We start from the raw sequence: 16,667 nt of genomic DNA on the forward strand, positions 1-16,667 counted from the left end.
CGCCTATGATTTCATTTGTGAATTACAATTTTGAAATTTTTATGCATTCCCTTTTTATTTTGTTTTTAAATTTCAGTTGCAGGAATATTGCTTTCGCTCTTTTAATACTGAAATGAGGTTAAAGATTCTCTGCTGATAGAATATTTATGCCGTAAGCCCCTGACACCTTTCCTTTGTTGCTGTTATCTGAGGCCATTAAGAGAAGGAGTGAGATTGCTTTTGTTTTCAAGTGGCGCCATCTATGCCCAATCATTTGACTTTTGCCACACCCATACATCACACCTGCTTATAGAGCGAACCCATTCATTCATCCACAGATCGTAATTTTGATCTGAACCAGAGAATGATCAATCTCCAATCCAGTACCCCGAGAAGCATAATTTGCTATATGAACATGAAGGACTTTGTGACTCGACAGATTTAACGCGCACCAGTCACCATTTACTACACGGGAAGTCTCCGGCCGGCTCCCGTTCTTACGAACGTGAGTCCAGCTCCCTGCAGACCAGGCTATCCTAGTCCTGCCTTTCCTTTCAAACACAAATATAATTTGTAAGACTTTTATCCTTTTCTTTTTACTTCTTTCTCAAATTTAAACAACTAGAGAATTTCATTAAAAATATTTTTACTGAAATCAGGAAATCAGATAAAAAGTTTTTTGCCAATTCAATATTTTGTAGTTAGCCACTGATTCCATTTCTTTCGTAACATTTTTAAAATTTGTATCCTTTTTCCTTTACTTCGTTCTAAAATTAGATTTCCAAACAAAGTTTCTTTGGTTCTTAAATTAAAAATAAATTTAACGAAATCAATGTAAAAGCTGGCGATTGAACTGTCAGTAGAAATTATTGACGCTTTTCATTTCGTATATGAATACATTTTTTTAATGTACATTTTTTTTCGTTCGGAAATTAGAGTTGCGGGTAAAGTTACCTTGATTATCAATAAAAAAAATAACTAAGAAAAATGAGGTTAGAGTTTCACCCGTTGAATTTCGTTGTAATTATTGACGACTTTCCTTTCATTTAGAAATCGTATTTTTAATATCTGCATTTTTCCACTTTTTATATTTCATTCTTAAATTTGGGCTGCAGGTGAATTTACCATGGTTCCAATTATTCTCAATAAAAATAGTTATTTATTCTCCTCAATCAAAAAAATACTAACAGTACTAACTGTCACATGTCATCACATGTAAACTGTCACATGTTGAAACTGTGGTATCGTTAGCTATTGTTCTTTCAAATCGAAAAATGACATTTTATGAATTGAGAATAATAATGAAATTTCCAAAAAAATCATTCAAAAGTAGCTAAGAAATTTTATTTCCATTCTAAGAGTATTTTTTTTTCTAATTAAACTTATGGCATCACAATCCCTCTAAGTAATATGTATCACAATAATAAATTTAAAAAAAAAAATTTAAAAATCTCAGAATAAGTTAAAAAATTTTACTTCCATTCTAAAGGGTATATTTTCTTTTTTTACATTTTCAAATTGCCCAGCAGGTGGCCGAGTGGTAAGCGTGCCTGACTGCGGAGCCGATGGTTGCGGGTGTTTCTTTCATGTCATGTTTCATGTCAGAGCATCATGTCATTTCTTTCATGTTTCATGTCAGAGCATGGATGTTTCTTTCTCTCTCTCTCTCTGTGTTCTATGTCCTTTCTCCTTTGTGTGTGTGATTGTGCGAATGTGACCCGCCCTATAAACGGGTTTGTGGTTGTGTGACGTGGGCGACGCTGCTCCACCGCCGTGGCTTAGCCACAGGTGCCCACTGGGTAACGAGAAGAGAATAGCACTTCTGGCATTCCTAAGGCCAATGGGTCAATGTCCCAGGGGCCTGCCGTTAAAAAAATTTAAAAAAATAAAAAAACATTTTGAAATTGCTTTTTATCATCACAACCACTTTACAGAAAAATTAATTTCTGCATGACTTATATTTTTTTTTAAAAATTATTTTGTTGCTTGTTTACATGAAGTTAAAGGTTATCGTAACTTATATCAAAAAAGTTAGTTACTTTACTGTTTGTTTACATGAAGTAAAGGGTTACTGAATGAAACATTTTGCGTTCATCTTAAAAGCGCAGCTTTAGAAAAATAAAGAAAATATGAAGAAATATTTACCTAACATATTGCATAGCTTAGCCATCAGAGCATTAGCTGAAACACAAAGGCAAAATTTATACACAAAGATAATAATTATAATATTGATTATAATGCAAAAAAATAAAAACACTTCATGCCAAAAGTTTTATACTTATACGAATTTATTAAATGAAATCATAAAGAACCATAAAAAAATTTAAAAAAATTCCTTAAAATAATTGGACCACAATTGGACTCCTACTTAAAGAGCAAGCACTCTACATTACCGAAATAACACGCACCGAGCTTGGTCTGATTAATTGGTTAACCTCAATGCTGATTAGTCATATGTTCATATTTATAGTCAGATGTTTACTTTTTTTATCTCCAGTTACTCATAACCTAGTGTGAAGGTTTTTATTACCTGAGTTTTGATATGAATTCTTAAAATATACATTAATGGTGCTAAATACAAATCAACCTGCATTGAAGAACTTTGAAATTAACAATTAAGAGGTAGTTTTTTAGTTAAAAATGGAAAAGAAAAAATTAATTAATTCTTTTGAAATGTATTTATGTTTGAATTGTCCATGATCCTGAAGAAAATAAAAAAAAGTTACTTATATTTCAAGAGACACAATCTTAAAATGTTGGTTATTTTAATAATCTTTAAGCTGGAACTAGATAATTGCTATTCAGCTGGTCTAAATGCGGTTCTTTGAAGGTTAATATCTATTAAAAAAAATTAATTTATAAGGTATAAAACTCGAACGAAAGGAAATTAATCATAACTATTCATTAATTAAAAATAGTATGTAACAGTGCGATCGGTGTGTATTTGGTCTATAACAGTTTAATTAGAGTGTAATTGTTTTTTTTAAAAAAATGTGTTCTATAACTTATCGTACTTTAAAAGAATCTAATTTTAACTGGATTCTCACTTGCAGTATCAGAACACATTAACTGAAATACAATAATAGAATGAGAACAGATAACTTTTTAACGGACTATTATTTATTTCATATTATTTGCACTTGAACTATTACCTATTTCAATAATTTTACCCTCAACGCAATATAGTCAGACGGGCAGACAAGCAGCAATTGTTTTATTTTAGTTTATCTTCATATACAATATATAAGAATTTTATTTTATTTATATAAATGATTGGATATTTCCTTAGAGTTCTTCTTGGGTTAATATGAATTCCCAGAAATAAGTATGCCTCATACAGCCCAACATTAAAATATATTGTGAGTTATTAAGTAATCAATATATACATACATAATCAGAGAACTATTTTCTATTATACTACTCAGTATCACTTTTTAATACTTATATAAAACTCACTCAATTATATATTTATATATTCCTTTCATGGAAAAATTTTAATAGCATCTACTTGTTATTAATAATGAAAACCGCTTGTAAATTCATAAACTCGAACCTGTTCTGATGGAATTACCAACATTTTCATGCATAAGAAATATCATAGTTTGTAATTTTTACAGAGAATTTATAAAAACGTGTTTTTGTGTACTCTATAATGAGTCAGTAGAATTAGTCATTTTTTCACATAAATATTGGTAATTAATATTTCCACTTCTTTTTTTTTAAAGGTTTGAAAAATATATGTTATTTTGCAAACATTTATCCTGCAAGAAAAGGAGCGGATAATCACGAACTTTAACTGTTAAAGAACTTTTTTTTAAATCATCTTCATTTTTTAAATCATTTGTGTTTGCATTTTTAATTATTTTCTGTGCTACAAGCCCACATGAATAGCTTCAACAGTCATTCCGTCTCACGCAATTAGTTTTGGTTCCTTTCCCAAAAAAAAAAAAAAAGTCCCACGGTGGACTGATTGTCAAGACACGTTCGCACCAGATCGCTGAAGTTAAGCATCGCTGGCTGCGGTCAGTGTGCGGGTGAGTGACCACTTGGATCAGTCTGCATAGGGATATAGGATGGGCGGTATTGGTCCTCGTTAAACTGTTCTACCGTAAAGTGCTCGACTTCGCGTGTAAGTCGTCCAGCCACCAAAGCAGCTGAGCCATCCCCTCTGCAGACGATCAAAATTGTAATGACATGTTTTCGGATCATCCTCAAGAATGTTTCCCAGACAGTCGCCAATAACCCATTGTACAGCTCTAGTGTGACGTAAATGAACTTCAACCTCAACTTAACAAACAAAAATTAAAGCAGTAATAAGTTTGACGAAAAGCGAGTTAGAAATTAAATTTCATAAGATGTTGAAGAGTGCCATAAGAATCATAACCATTTTTTGAGACCAAGCACATGATTAAGCAAAATTCATAATTAATCTTTCATTTCTTTACAATTTAATAAGACTTAAACTGAAAATGAATTATTCCGTTATATCAAACTGATTATTTTCTATCCAAATAATAATATTTTTAAACAAACTATTTTGCTATTAAAATTAAACTAAAAACATATGTCACATCAGTTTCAGTAGGAAACGAAATGTTAAACTTTGTTTCCATTTTGATATTGGAACGCTTTGGGAGAGGTGTCGATGGTGACGTCGCGATGTGACATAGGACTAACCCTTTCCATTAAGTACCCTCTCCAACAAAGTAATGTGAAGTAATAAAAAAATGGTCTTTACTGTGTCCGTGTCCTCCTCCTAATCCTCCTAATCCACCAAGGCCGCCACCCCCTGGGACAGGTCCAGCGCTTGGTCCACCACCTGATCCTGGGCCTGGTCCGCCTGGGGCATGTCCTGGGCCTGATCCACCTGGTCCACCTCCTGATCCTGGGCCTGGTCCACCACCTGATCCTGGGCCTGGCCCACCTCCTGATCCTGGGCCTGGTCCACCACCTGATCCTGGGCCTGGTCCACCTCCTGATCCTGGGCCTGGTCCACCACCTGATCCTGGGCCTGGTCCACCTCCTGATCCTGGGCCTGGTCCACCTGGGGCATGTCCTGGGCCATGTCCTGGACCTGATCCACCTGGGCCTGGTCCACCTGATCCTGGGCCTGGTCCACCACCTGATCCTGGACCAGGACCTGTACAAAAAATATTAATTTCAAGCATAGAAACATTTGTAGATGCTTATTTTTCCTCGCATTTCTTGAATAAATACTTTAAAGTCAAGACAGTAACAAGAAATAACAAAAATGCAACAATGCCTGATATACACTAAAATAAATTCTGATAGTTTTATCAAAGAAGTTTCTTTTGGGCATTTGAATACAATATCATACCTGCCAACTCTTCCTGATTTTCCGGAAGATTTTATTTTCATATTTAAAGTGGTAGCAATACTCATGTTATTCCAATTAACTTTTTGAATTATAATGATAATTATAAATGAGTTTGACCACCACTACATATAAATAATTACAATAAATATATAAAAGCATAATAATCCTTGTACAAGCGAATTTCAACAGGATCGAAATATAAATATATTTTTGAGTCAGATTGTTTTCCGTTTATTGTTTTACAACCACTCTGAAAATCCATTCTCGGAAAAAGTGAAAATTGGCAGGTATGCAATATAGGAATGGAAGATTATATCCGTAAAGTCATAATAAAGCAGTAAAAAATGTGTGCCATCTATACTATATACCGGTTCAACAAGTCAGACCATTTTGCAAACTTTGCGTCGATTATTTTTAAATTAGCTTCGTAAATGCCGCTATTGTTTAGTCTTTATTTTAAAAAAATCAAATTATTCAAAAAAAATCAAAATCAAATTATTTTAAAAAAACTTTGTTTAATTTTTAAAGTGAATAAAATAATTGTTAAGGGCAATGGAAATCTTCCTCTGCTTAATCTAGGCAAGACTAGGTAGGAAAATTAAGAAAAGTAAATCTGGAAAATTCTTACTGAAGCAGTATGCATAACGAATATCTCTATTGAAGTGAAAATAAAACTACACCTGCATTTTGAAATGCTGAGGAATCTTTCTCAATCGTATCCGTAACCTAAGACTCCATAATCAGAAATACTTCGATTGCTTTTCTTTCGTGTAATGCATTTGTTAATAAGATCACAAGTAAAAATCTTTTCTACATTCACCTCCTTTCTGTTCTTTTATTCAAAGTTCAGATCAAAAATACTGTTAAGCAGGCAAACGAAAAACTTTTAATTTATGCGTTGAAATTAGATTTTCATTACTTGTTAAGTAAATAGATAAGTAAAAATTATTTTAATGAATTAAAAATATTACCTCCTCCACCACCACCTCCACCTCCAGATGCAGCAGCAGCAGAAGAAGAAGAAGAAGAACCTAAATATTTGAAACATTTTTATTACAATAATTGCTAAACACATCGAGCGAATGTTTTTCTTAAGAGTATTTGATTCTACCTTTATAAAAATTACAGTTTCTAACCTTACTGTAGAAGACTTTCTTTCAAGTAGATAAGTTAGGTTATTATCATCACATTAATTGCTTGATATTTTAAGTGAATATTATTATAAGAGTATTTTGTGTACATCTTTCTAAGAATTACAGTTTGTAATATTTTGTAGAAGATATCCTTTTGTGCAGCTGAGGTACATTTTTATTATTGCAATAATTGCTGAATGCTTTAAGCGAATGTTTTTATAAAAATATTTTGGATCTATCTGTATAAAAATTATAGTGTCTAACCTTTCTGTAGTAGACTTTTTTTCGAGTAGATAGGTTACATTATTACTATAACATTAATTGCTGAATATTTTAAGTGAATGTTATTATAAGAATATTTTGGGTACATCTTTATAAAATTTACTATTTCTATTCCTTATTCAGAAGTTTTTTTCACGCAGCTGCAGAGTTTTTAGGTCACGAAAGAAAATATCTCTTCTTTTTTTTTTAGAATTCTTGAAAAATAGAAAAATGGAAGCAAAAGTTTCTCATTTTTAAACACTTAAACGTACACATAAAACACAATTTAGATAATTAAAAAATTATTTTTAGAGAAGGCATAAGTAATTTAATTTTTGAAATTCTTATTAAGTTATATTTTTAAAATAAAATGGTAGCTAAAACAATAAACTATTCATTCCTTTTGTTTATAACTTTGTCACATGACTTGTCGCTGTTTTATAATAGAACTTAACCGCTTCACACAGAAATCATTAATTTTTTAGGACATAAATGACTTTTAAAATTTCCTCGTCCTCTACCGACGCTGCTTACAATAAAAATAATGGGATATAAAGTTAAATATTTTCTATATAAATTTTTTTGCATGCATGAAATTCAAGAAACAAATCAAATAATAAATATTTTTAAAAAAAATTTATATTTCCATTAGTTTTTTAAAAATTGCGTAGACATAATATGCGTAGACTTAACAAGTCGGATATTTTACCATTTTGCGAAATTTTAAACTTTACATCTATTATTTTCAAATTAGCTTCTCTATTGCTGTTATTTTGTAGTTTCTATTTAATTATTTCTTAATTATCTACTTCTTAATTTAATTTTTACTTGTTAGAGGCGATGGAAGTCTTCTTCTGTTTAATCTATACAAGAGTAGGTGAAAAAAATTAGGAAAAACAGCAAATCTGGAAAATTCTCAATGAAGCAATATGCATAGCAAATATCTCTATTGAAATGAAAATAAAACAACTGCGTTTTGAAATGCTGCTGAAGTTTGCACTCTCATATCTGGCATGTGAAATGATTAAGACAATTAATTAAGCGAATAGAAATAAATTTTTGACAAATGTGAGTTTCGAATCTGAGATCTCATAATCAGAAAATACATTCCAAGTCATTTTATTTCGTGTAATGCATTTGTTAATTAGATCCCAAGTAAAAAAAATTTCTACATTCACCCCTATATATTCTTTTACTTAAAGTTCAGATCAAAAATTCTGTTAAAGAGTCAAATGAAAAACTTTTAATTTATGCGTTAAAATTAGATTTTCATTTTTCGTTAAGTAGATAGATAAATAAAAATAAAAATTATTTTAATGCATTAAAAAAATTACCTCCACCACCACCACCAGATGCAGCAGAAGAAGCAGCAGAAGAAGAACCTAAATATTTGAAACATTTTTATTACAATAATTGCTAAATACATCGAGCGAATGTTTTTTAAGAGTATTTAAGTCTACATTTACAAAAATTACAGTTTCTAACCTTACTGTAGTAGACTTTCTTTCGCGTAGATAAGTTAGATTGTTATCATTTCATTAATTGCTGAATATTTTAAGTGAATATTATTATAAGAATATTTTGTGTATACTTTTATAAGAATTACAGTTTCTAATATTTTACAGATGATATCCTTTAGTGCAGCTGAGGTACATTTTCATTATTGCAATAATCACTGAATGCTTTAAGCGAATGTTTTCATAAATGTATTTAGGATCTATCTTTAAAAAAATTACAGTTTCTAAACTTTCTGTAGTAGACTCTCTTTCGCGTAGATAAGTTAGATTATTATCATTTCATTAATTGCTGAATATTTTAAGTGAATATTATTATAAGAATATTTTGGGTATACTTTTATAAGAATTACAGTTTCTAATATTTTGCAGATGATATCCTTTAGTGCAGCTGAGGTACATTTTGATTATTGCAATAATCACTGACTGCTTTAAGCGAATGTTTTCATAAATGTATTTAGGATCTATCTTTAAGAAAATTACAGTTTCTAACCTTTCTGTAGTAGACTCTCTTTCGCGTAGATAAGTTAGATTATTATCATTACATTAACTGCAGAATATTTTAAGTGAATATTATTATACGAATATTTTGTGTATACTTTTAGAAGAATTACAGTTTCTAATATTTTGCAGATGATATCCTTTTGTGCAGCTGAGGTACATTTTCATTATTTCAATAATCACTGAATGCTTTAAGCGAATGTTTTCATAAATGTATTTAGGATCTGTCTTTAAGAAAATTACAGTTTCTAACCTTTCTGTAGTAGACTCTCTTTCTTGTAGATAAGTTAGATTATTATTATTACATTAACTGCTGAAAATTTTAAGTCAATGTTATTATAAGAATATTTTGTGTATACTTTTATAAAAATTACAGTTTCTAATATTTTGCAGATGATATCCTTTAGTGCAGCTGAGGTATATTTTCATTATTGAAATAATCACTGAATGCTTTAAGCGAATGTTTTCATAAATGTATTTAGGATCTATCTTAAAAAAAATTACAGTTTCTAACCTTTCTGTAGTAGACTCTCTTTCTCGTAGATAAGTTAGATTATTTACATTACATTAACTGCTGAATATTTTAAGTGAATATTATTATACGAATAATAAGAATAGCAATATGCATAACAAACATTTCTATTGAAATGAAAATAAAGCAACTACGTTTTGAAAAACTGCTGAAGTTTCCACTCTCATATCCGATATGTGAACTGATTAAAAAAAGGATTAAAATGGAGAGAAATAAATTTTTGACAAATGTGGGTTTCGAACCTGAGACCTCATAGTCAGAAAATACATTCCGAGTCATTTTCTTTCGTGTAATGCATTTGTTAATTAGATCCCTAGTAAAAGAAATTTCTACATTCACCTCCAATATATTCTTTTACTTAAAGTTCAGATCAAAACTTTTGTGAAGCAAGCAAATGAAGAACTTTTAATTTATGCGTTAAAATTAGATTTTCATTTTTCGTTAAGTAAATAGATAAATAAAAATAAATATTATTTTAATGTATTAAAAAAAATACCTCCTCCACCACCTCCACCGCCAGATGCAGCAGCAGCAGAAGAACCTAAATATTTGAAACATTTTTATTACAATAATTACTAAATACATCGAGCGAATGTTTTTTAAGAGTATTTGGGTCTACCTTTATAAAAATTACAGTTTCTAACCTTTCTGTAGTAGCCTTTCTTTCGTGTAGATAGGTTACATTATTACCATTATTATTATTATTAAGATAAATTATATATATATATATATATATATATATATATATATATATATATATATATATATATATATATATATATAATGATATACTCACTTCTACATTATATAGGACAGGAAAAGCTGTTCTCTCTTAACAAGGAAAATGTGGGTTATCACTTTTTACTCTAACGTTCTTCGTATGTGGAATTCATTTTTGAAACTTTCTTTACGTAAAACTAAATTGCTGGCTAATACATTAAGCTATCTGCTACACTAATTTATCAGTTTTCTGAGTTTTGTGTTTTAATTTTCATGAGGCTCGTCATTGTTTTAAAATAAGACTTTCCAAATTTCTTCCTGACTCAATTTTTAAATGTCATCTAAATTCATAGATTTTTTTTTTAAATTTTATCTTTGAAATAACTTACTTGAACCTCCACCTCCATTGCCTCCACCTCCATTGCCTCCACCTCCATTGCCTCGACCTCCATTACCTCCACCTCCATTACCTCCACCTCCATTACCTCCACCTCCGTTACCTCCACCTCCGTTACCTCCACCTCCACCTTCATTCCAACCTTCTGCAATAAAGATAATTTATCAAAATATAAAGTAAAGTATTTGTTTACTTTTGTATACTTCAAAAGAAAAGTATATTTCAACAACAAAAATATAACTCTTGGTAATGGTCCTTATTTTGGATGTTAAAAAAAAATAACACCATTATTTAAGGGTTGGTTTATACTTTCATTTACATCGCACCAAAGCAGCCCAATGGGCTATTGGTGACAGTCTGGGAAACATCATTGAGGATGATCCGGAGGCAACATACATACGTCAATCCCGTTTCACAGGGAGGACACATTCACACGCCATCCAACCGCAGATCGTAATTTTAACCTGAACCGGAAAACTATCATTTCCAATTCAGTAACCCTAGAGACATAATTTGTTAAGGAAACATGAAGGATTTTGTAACCTGACAGATTTAACATGAACCAGTCACCATTTACTACACGGGGAGTTTTCAGCCGGAGGGGATCGAACCCACGTCCTAATTGGGCTTGGGTCCAACGCCCTACCAACCAGGCTATCCAGGCCTCCATTATTTTAAGATAAGAAAAAATATGTAATTAGAGTAATTGTTTTGAAGTTTTGACCTTATCTATATGAGCTTTTTGTTTTTGAAAACAAGAATAAAAAAACTTAAAGTTTAGTAAGAACCAGTTTGACTTTTAATATGATACGTTTGCAAAATAGGACAAAGAACCTTTTTCTAGAAAATGACAAATTAACATTCATTTGCATCGATTTGCTTAGAAGATAAAAGCTGCTTTTGAATCCCATAAGAAAGAATTTAATCTATAAATCTGTGGTTCCTATAAAAAAATATATAATAATTTTTTTTTCTTTCCTTTTTTCTTAAGCTTGGCAAACTGAGACAGTTATTCTTATCGATTAGTTTAGAAGTTGCAGCATACTTTATGAACTTATTTAGAAAAAAATTAATTCATAAATCTGTGATTCTTATAAACATAAAATTAACATTTTCTTTTAAGAAATCGACAAACTGACAGTCATTTATATTGATTAATTTAGAAGCTAAAAGCTACTTTACAATCTTATTAGAAGGAATTTAGTCCATAAATCCTTGTTTTTACAAAAGCGAGATAGAAGTTAGTGAACTAACAGTCGTTAATAACAAATAGTTTGGAACCTACGGGATATGAAACAATTAGCAACACAAGCAAAAGAATGGGATTTTAAATTTTCAACTTAATTTTCTCAAAAACTTGAAAATTTTACATACTTCATTATTTTTCAAAACGCCTTGGATACAGATTTATACATTTCTTTTAAGAAATCAATCGATCGAATCGAAATTTTCTTTTAAGAAATCGACAAACTGACAGTCATTTATATTGGTTAGTTTAGAAGCTAAAAGCTACTTTACAATCTTATTAGAAGGAATTTAGTCCATAAATCCTTGTTTTTACAAAAGCGAGATAGAAGTTAGTGAACTAACAGTCGTTGATAACAAATAGTTTGGAACCTACGGGATATGAAACAATTAGCAACACAAGCAGAAGAATGGAATTTTAAATTTTCAACTTAATTTTCACAAAAACTTGAAAATTTTACATACTTCATTATTTTTCAAAACGCCTTGGATACAGATTTTTACATTCTCTGTTTAGATTTTACCAATTTTATAAAGCAAACAGAATTTTTTATGTAAAATAAATAAATGCTCTTTTCATTATTCTGTTCAAATAATAAAAAAATTATTATTTTCTGAGTTCTTCTGTTTTTCTCTGAATTATTACTTTCTGAAATTGGTCTAGAAAAAGAAACTTAAAATAATTCTTTTTTAATTTTTAAAATGTATACAATCAAGTATATTTGCAACGAAAAATTAACAATCATTCCGAATCAATTACTTATGATTTATATGCTTCTCATTTTTAGAAAAATGTGTATGCTTAAATTCTAAATGCTTTAAATGCTACTATTTATTAAGTTTTTTTTAATAATTTTGAGCTAAGATTTGATTCATATATTCCTACTATATGACTTATACGTAAAAATACTACTTACGAGAAGGTCCAAATACATCATGGTAAACTAAAAATTAAAAAAATAATTACAAAGGATCATAATAATTCATAAAACACGAAACATAATTCACCAAATTTTATCTTTTTATTTTGCTTTAAGTTTCTATAAGAATAGGGTTTTTAGAATCACCTCTAAATACTCGCATTATAAATATCACTTCAAACATAACTTTATCATGATATGTAATTGAATATTGTAATTTATTTTAATTCAAAAAACAATAATTTTTAAGTAAATGTTAATTAACTTATTTGCTTTTTAAAATATTATAAGATAATACTATAAAATATTATTAGATTATTAGAATGAACTCTACTAAGAAAAGAAAGTGTGCGAGTATTTAAAGGAAAAAAATGGATTTATGACCACCTATTCGAGTAGAATGTTAATAAATCATTCTATTCTTGAATGGAACTTTAATTCTTGACAAACAAATTGTCATTTTCTTTTCAATAAATATGAATTTTAAGCATTTAGTTTTGAAGTAATCAAACACAGTAGGTGACGAAAATATTAGGTATAATGCTCAGTTTTTTGCAATTTCTTGTTTAATTAAATATTTATAGTTCAACCTCTATTGAAATATATTCGAAGCATCGTCAGCAATCGATAAGACCCTTTGAAAAGATTGTAAATCGACATTACGTGCTTGGAGCTTTGATCGAAATAAAAACAACCGTGAAGTCATGTATACTGTGGGGAAAAAAATTATTAATCGTTGCGTAAATATGTATATCTATGGCAGCATTCCCAAAATTTGTTCCACAGAAACCTAAGTTTCTGCAAAAGAGGCATAAGGCTTCAAATAATCAGAACTTGCTGTATTAGACAAAAGCCTATAATAAAACCGCAACAAGATCATCTTTCCTGTTAAGTTACAGTATTAGTCGAAATGGAAATCCACGCACCATTACAGAAAATTAAATAAAACTATGTATGACGGAAACAGTTTGTTGTATACCCGGAGAAGATATGGGGAAGAAAGTTATTCCTAAATTATTAAACAACCAGTTTACAGATACGTTAATCATGTTGAACTGTAGATGTAGATGCGTTAAAACTGTAGATGTAGTTAATGATGGCTTGTGAAATTGGCGATTTTTGGCCAATATATTTTAAAAACTCATGTCGAGATTCCGCCAAAAGCAAATCGATCATTTATGGTTTCACAACCGAAAGAAATCAGGACCTGCTGAACAAGTATATGCCCGTCAGAATTTTTAACACATTTATGTTCTTTTGAATATATTTTCAATTAGGGTCTAGCTTAATTGTGTGTTTTTTATGAATGAAAAATCAGCGGCGTCCCGAACCAAAATCCTCCTATCGACTTAAAACTGTCACAGTAAGTGGTGCCATGTGTGAAAAGTATAAAACAAAAAGTGCAAAAAACAAAAAGGCGAATAATGTCTCTAAAAATTTATTCACCCATCGTATTAAGTTGGTAAATAAAATTAAGAATTTATAAAACACCTACACTGTTCGTAATCATTTGATCCTTCAGCGGGTCCTGATGGTCCTTGTAAAACTGAAAGGATGAAAGAAAATGTTTACTCTTTGCGAAAGATTTCGTTTCATTTTTCAATGCATTGTTCCATTTTTGCAAATCTTTGTTTGTTTCATTATTCTATTTGTGCATTGTCCCATACTTGCAAAAGTACTATTGAAACATGCTTATGCGTTTTAATATTAAACTTAAAGTCACGCCATTCCTAAAGTTCTTTGGCTCATATCTGTTACGTATGTATTTAATCTAACTTTAGCACAGCAACATAAAGATGTGTGAAAAAGTGCTGCAATATTGCTTTATGATTATATAAATCTTCACGATATAAACAACAAATATTTTAAAAAATTGTTTTAGTATTTGTACCATTTTGAGAAATCAGTTGCTGTATCAAAGTGGTAAATATGATACAATGGTATATAGCAACATGGGATATACAGCAATGGTATATATAATAAATATATGAAAGTAAACAGCAACAAATATTGAGAAATATATTTGATAACTCTAACCAATAGCTAAATAAAAGAAGGGACTAATTTTTTTAGCTTATCTAAGTTCCTAAAATGCATTACCAAAATAAAATTGCGGATCACGTGGATTTAATGAAATGTTTCTTTTGATAACCATGACTCAAATGTTTCTTTTGATAACTAAGGCAAAACATAGTTTTAAGTATAGTAGAAAACAGAAGAAGAAAAATTTCTCATGCAAATTAACCTTCATGACGTCAAAAGTCAGAAACAGGATATGAGTGCAAAAGTCTTGATTTTGCAGAATCTGCTGTATTTCGCTCTCTTAGTGGGGAAATTCAACCTTTCGGCTTTTATTTTGAGAAAAAGTTATTTGAAAATGTTATCGGGAGATGTTATCATGTTATCGGGAGATGTTATCATGTTATCAGGAGACTGGAATACGCTGTTGGAGTGACGAGAGGGGTCATTATTAGACTGTGAAATCGATTCCGAGAAACATGATCGACGTAGTCCAGGACAAGGTCGTCCACGTGCTACCTTAGCAAATAAAGACTAATATATCCAGTTAACAGATAGTTGAGACAGAACAACCAATGTCACACTAATTCAAAAACAGTTTCTTTGAACAATCAGACGAAGGATTTCAAGCCAAACAATCGGGTACTACGAGAGGATGGTCTGTATACTGGTAGGTCAATGTTGTCTATTCCATTAGCAGCCGGACACCATGAGGCCCAATGAAAAGTCGCCTGCTGAATATCGAAACTAAATGCAAAGTTATTGCTTTCTAGTGCTGTCTATAAACGGGAACCGCTTCAGTTTAGAGTGTGACAACAGACATGTTTTCATATGGCGAGAAAGGAGAACTCGGAAAAACTCTATATTCATTCAGGAAAGAACACATTACAAACGAGGAGGTTTGATGGTACTAGTTGGAATCTACATAAGTGGACTTTGGCAACTCAACAGGTATACAGAAGAGATCCTGAGACCCTCTGTCGTATCTCACACTGCAGTTATCGGTGATTCTCTTTTTTTAAACAGGATAAAGCCGAACCTCATACAGCTCGTCTAGGGGAGAACTTTCTTGAAGCTAAAACAATGCAGCGTACAGAGAAGATGGCATGTTTTCCTGATCTTAATCCGATCAAGCATGCTTAGGATGCGCGACGCGTTGCGGTAATGACATGGCCTCCTGTTTCTGTCCAAGATTTGGAAATCGCAACTTATCAAGAGTGGAACAATGTTCCTCCAAAGTCTCGTCGATAACTTAATCTCAAAATAGGTTGCAAAATAGATATGCAGAAGTCTTGGCAGTTCGTGAGGACTACACACCATATTAAACATTCTGTATCATTTCCATACAATCAATTTTTTTGTCATTTACATGTTATTCACATGTTTACATACAAATTGTTGAATTGAAGCATCATGTCATGCTCTTTATACCATTCCGAATAATTAAAATTCTCATACAATTGTTTTTTGTTTTTTTTTTCTGTATTGCGTTTTGTTACACCTGTGTTCTCCATTTTATGCTCGTGCATGGCTATCGCGCAAAAGTTTTAACACTTTTCAGCTTGCTCTCCTAATATTTCGAGCAGTTCATGGTAAATTTAAAATCAATGTTTTATGTCAATTGAAAAATATATTGTCATTAAAATTAAAATCCCAAACCCTTTTCTTTTAAGAAAAAATAAAATTTGATCTATGTATTTTTATTCATTTCTACCCACATATCATTAGTATACAACCTAAAGTGAACAATTCGCCAAAAGCCAAAGTTAAGTAATTTTTATTTGTAGAAAAAAAATTTAACGAAAACAAAATAAGATTAATTAATTAGTTTTGTTATTTAAGTTATTTATTAATGCCTTTATCCCATAAAATAATTTTTTAGAAACTTTTTAATAGCAATTTGATTTTTTTCATATAATGAGTTTAATGAGTCACTTTCATATAATGAGTTTCATATAATGAGTTTAATATAACTAGTTTCATATAATGAGTTTAATGAGTCACTTGAGGTAATATACAGACGATTTATAGGATTTATTTATGATACTAAAGACAATAATACCTGGTCCGGGTCCGCCTTGGTAAGGTCCTGAAATTTAAAATTTTTT

At 30.5% G+C, this 16,667-nt stretch overlaps 1 protein-coding gene across 1 annotated transcript in view; it reads right to left on the bottom strand.

Moving 5' to 3' along the window:
- The window catches only part of LOC107456163 (uncharacterized), a 37,132-nt gene that overhangs the window by 338 nt on the left and 20,127 nt on the right, over positions 1-16,667 (bottom strand). Inside the window, exons 11-19 of the mRNA XM_087151721.1 lie at positions 16,622-16,648; positions 14,036-14,086; positions 12,538-12,564; positions 10,368-10,520; positions 9,755-9,799; positions 8,046-8,093; positions 6,289-6,348; positions 4,718-5,119; positions 2,125-2,160 (exon numbers count right to left, since the gene is read on the bottom strand). Coding sequence (XP_087007847.1) covers positions 2,125-2,160; positions 4,718-5,119; positions 6,289-6,348; positions 8,046-8,093; positions 9,755-9,799; positions 10,368-10,520; positions 12,538-12,564; positions 14,036-14,086; positions 16,622-16,648 — 849 coding nt within the window. The remainder of the gene's footprint in view (positions 1-2,124; positions 2,161-4,717; positions 5,120-6,288; positions 6,349-8,045; positions 8,094-9,754; positions 9,800-10,367; positions 10,521-12,537; positions 12,565-14,035; positions 14,087-16,621; positions 16,649-16,667) is intronic.

The sequence above is a fragment of the Parasteatoda tepidariorum genome, chromosome 9, assembly GCF_982258835.1.
Source record: "Parasteatoda tepidariorum strain Cologne lab strain chromosome 9, Ptep-v5.0, whole genome shotgun sequence".
NCBI lineage: Eukaryota > Metazoa > Arthropoda > Arachnida > Araneae > Theridiidae > Parasteatoda > Parasteatoda tepidariorum.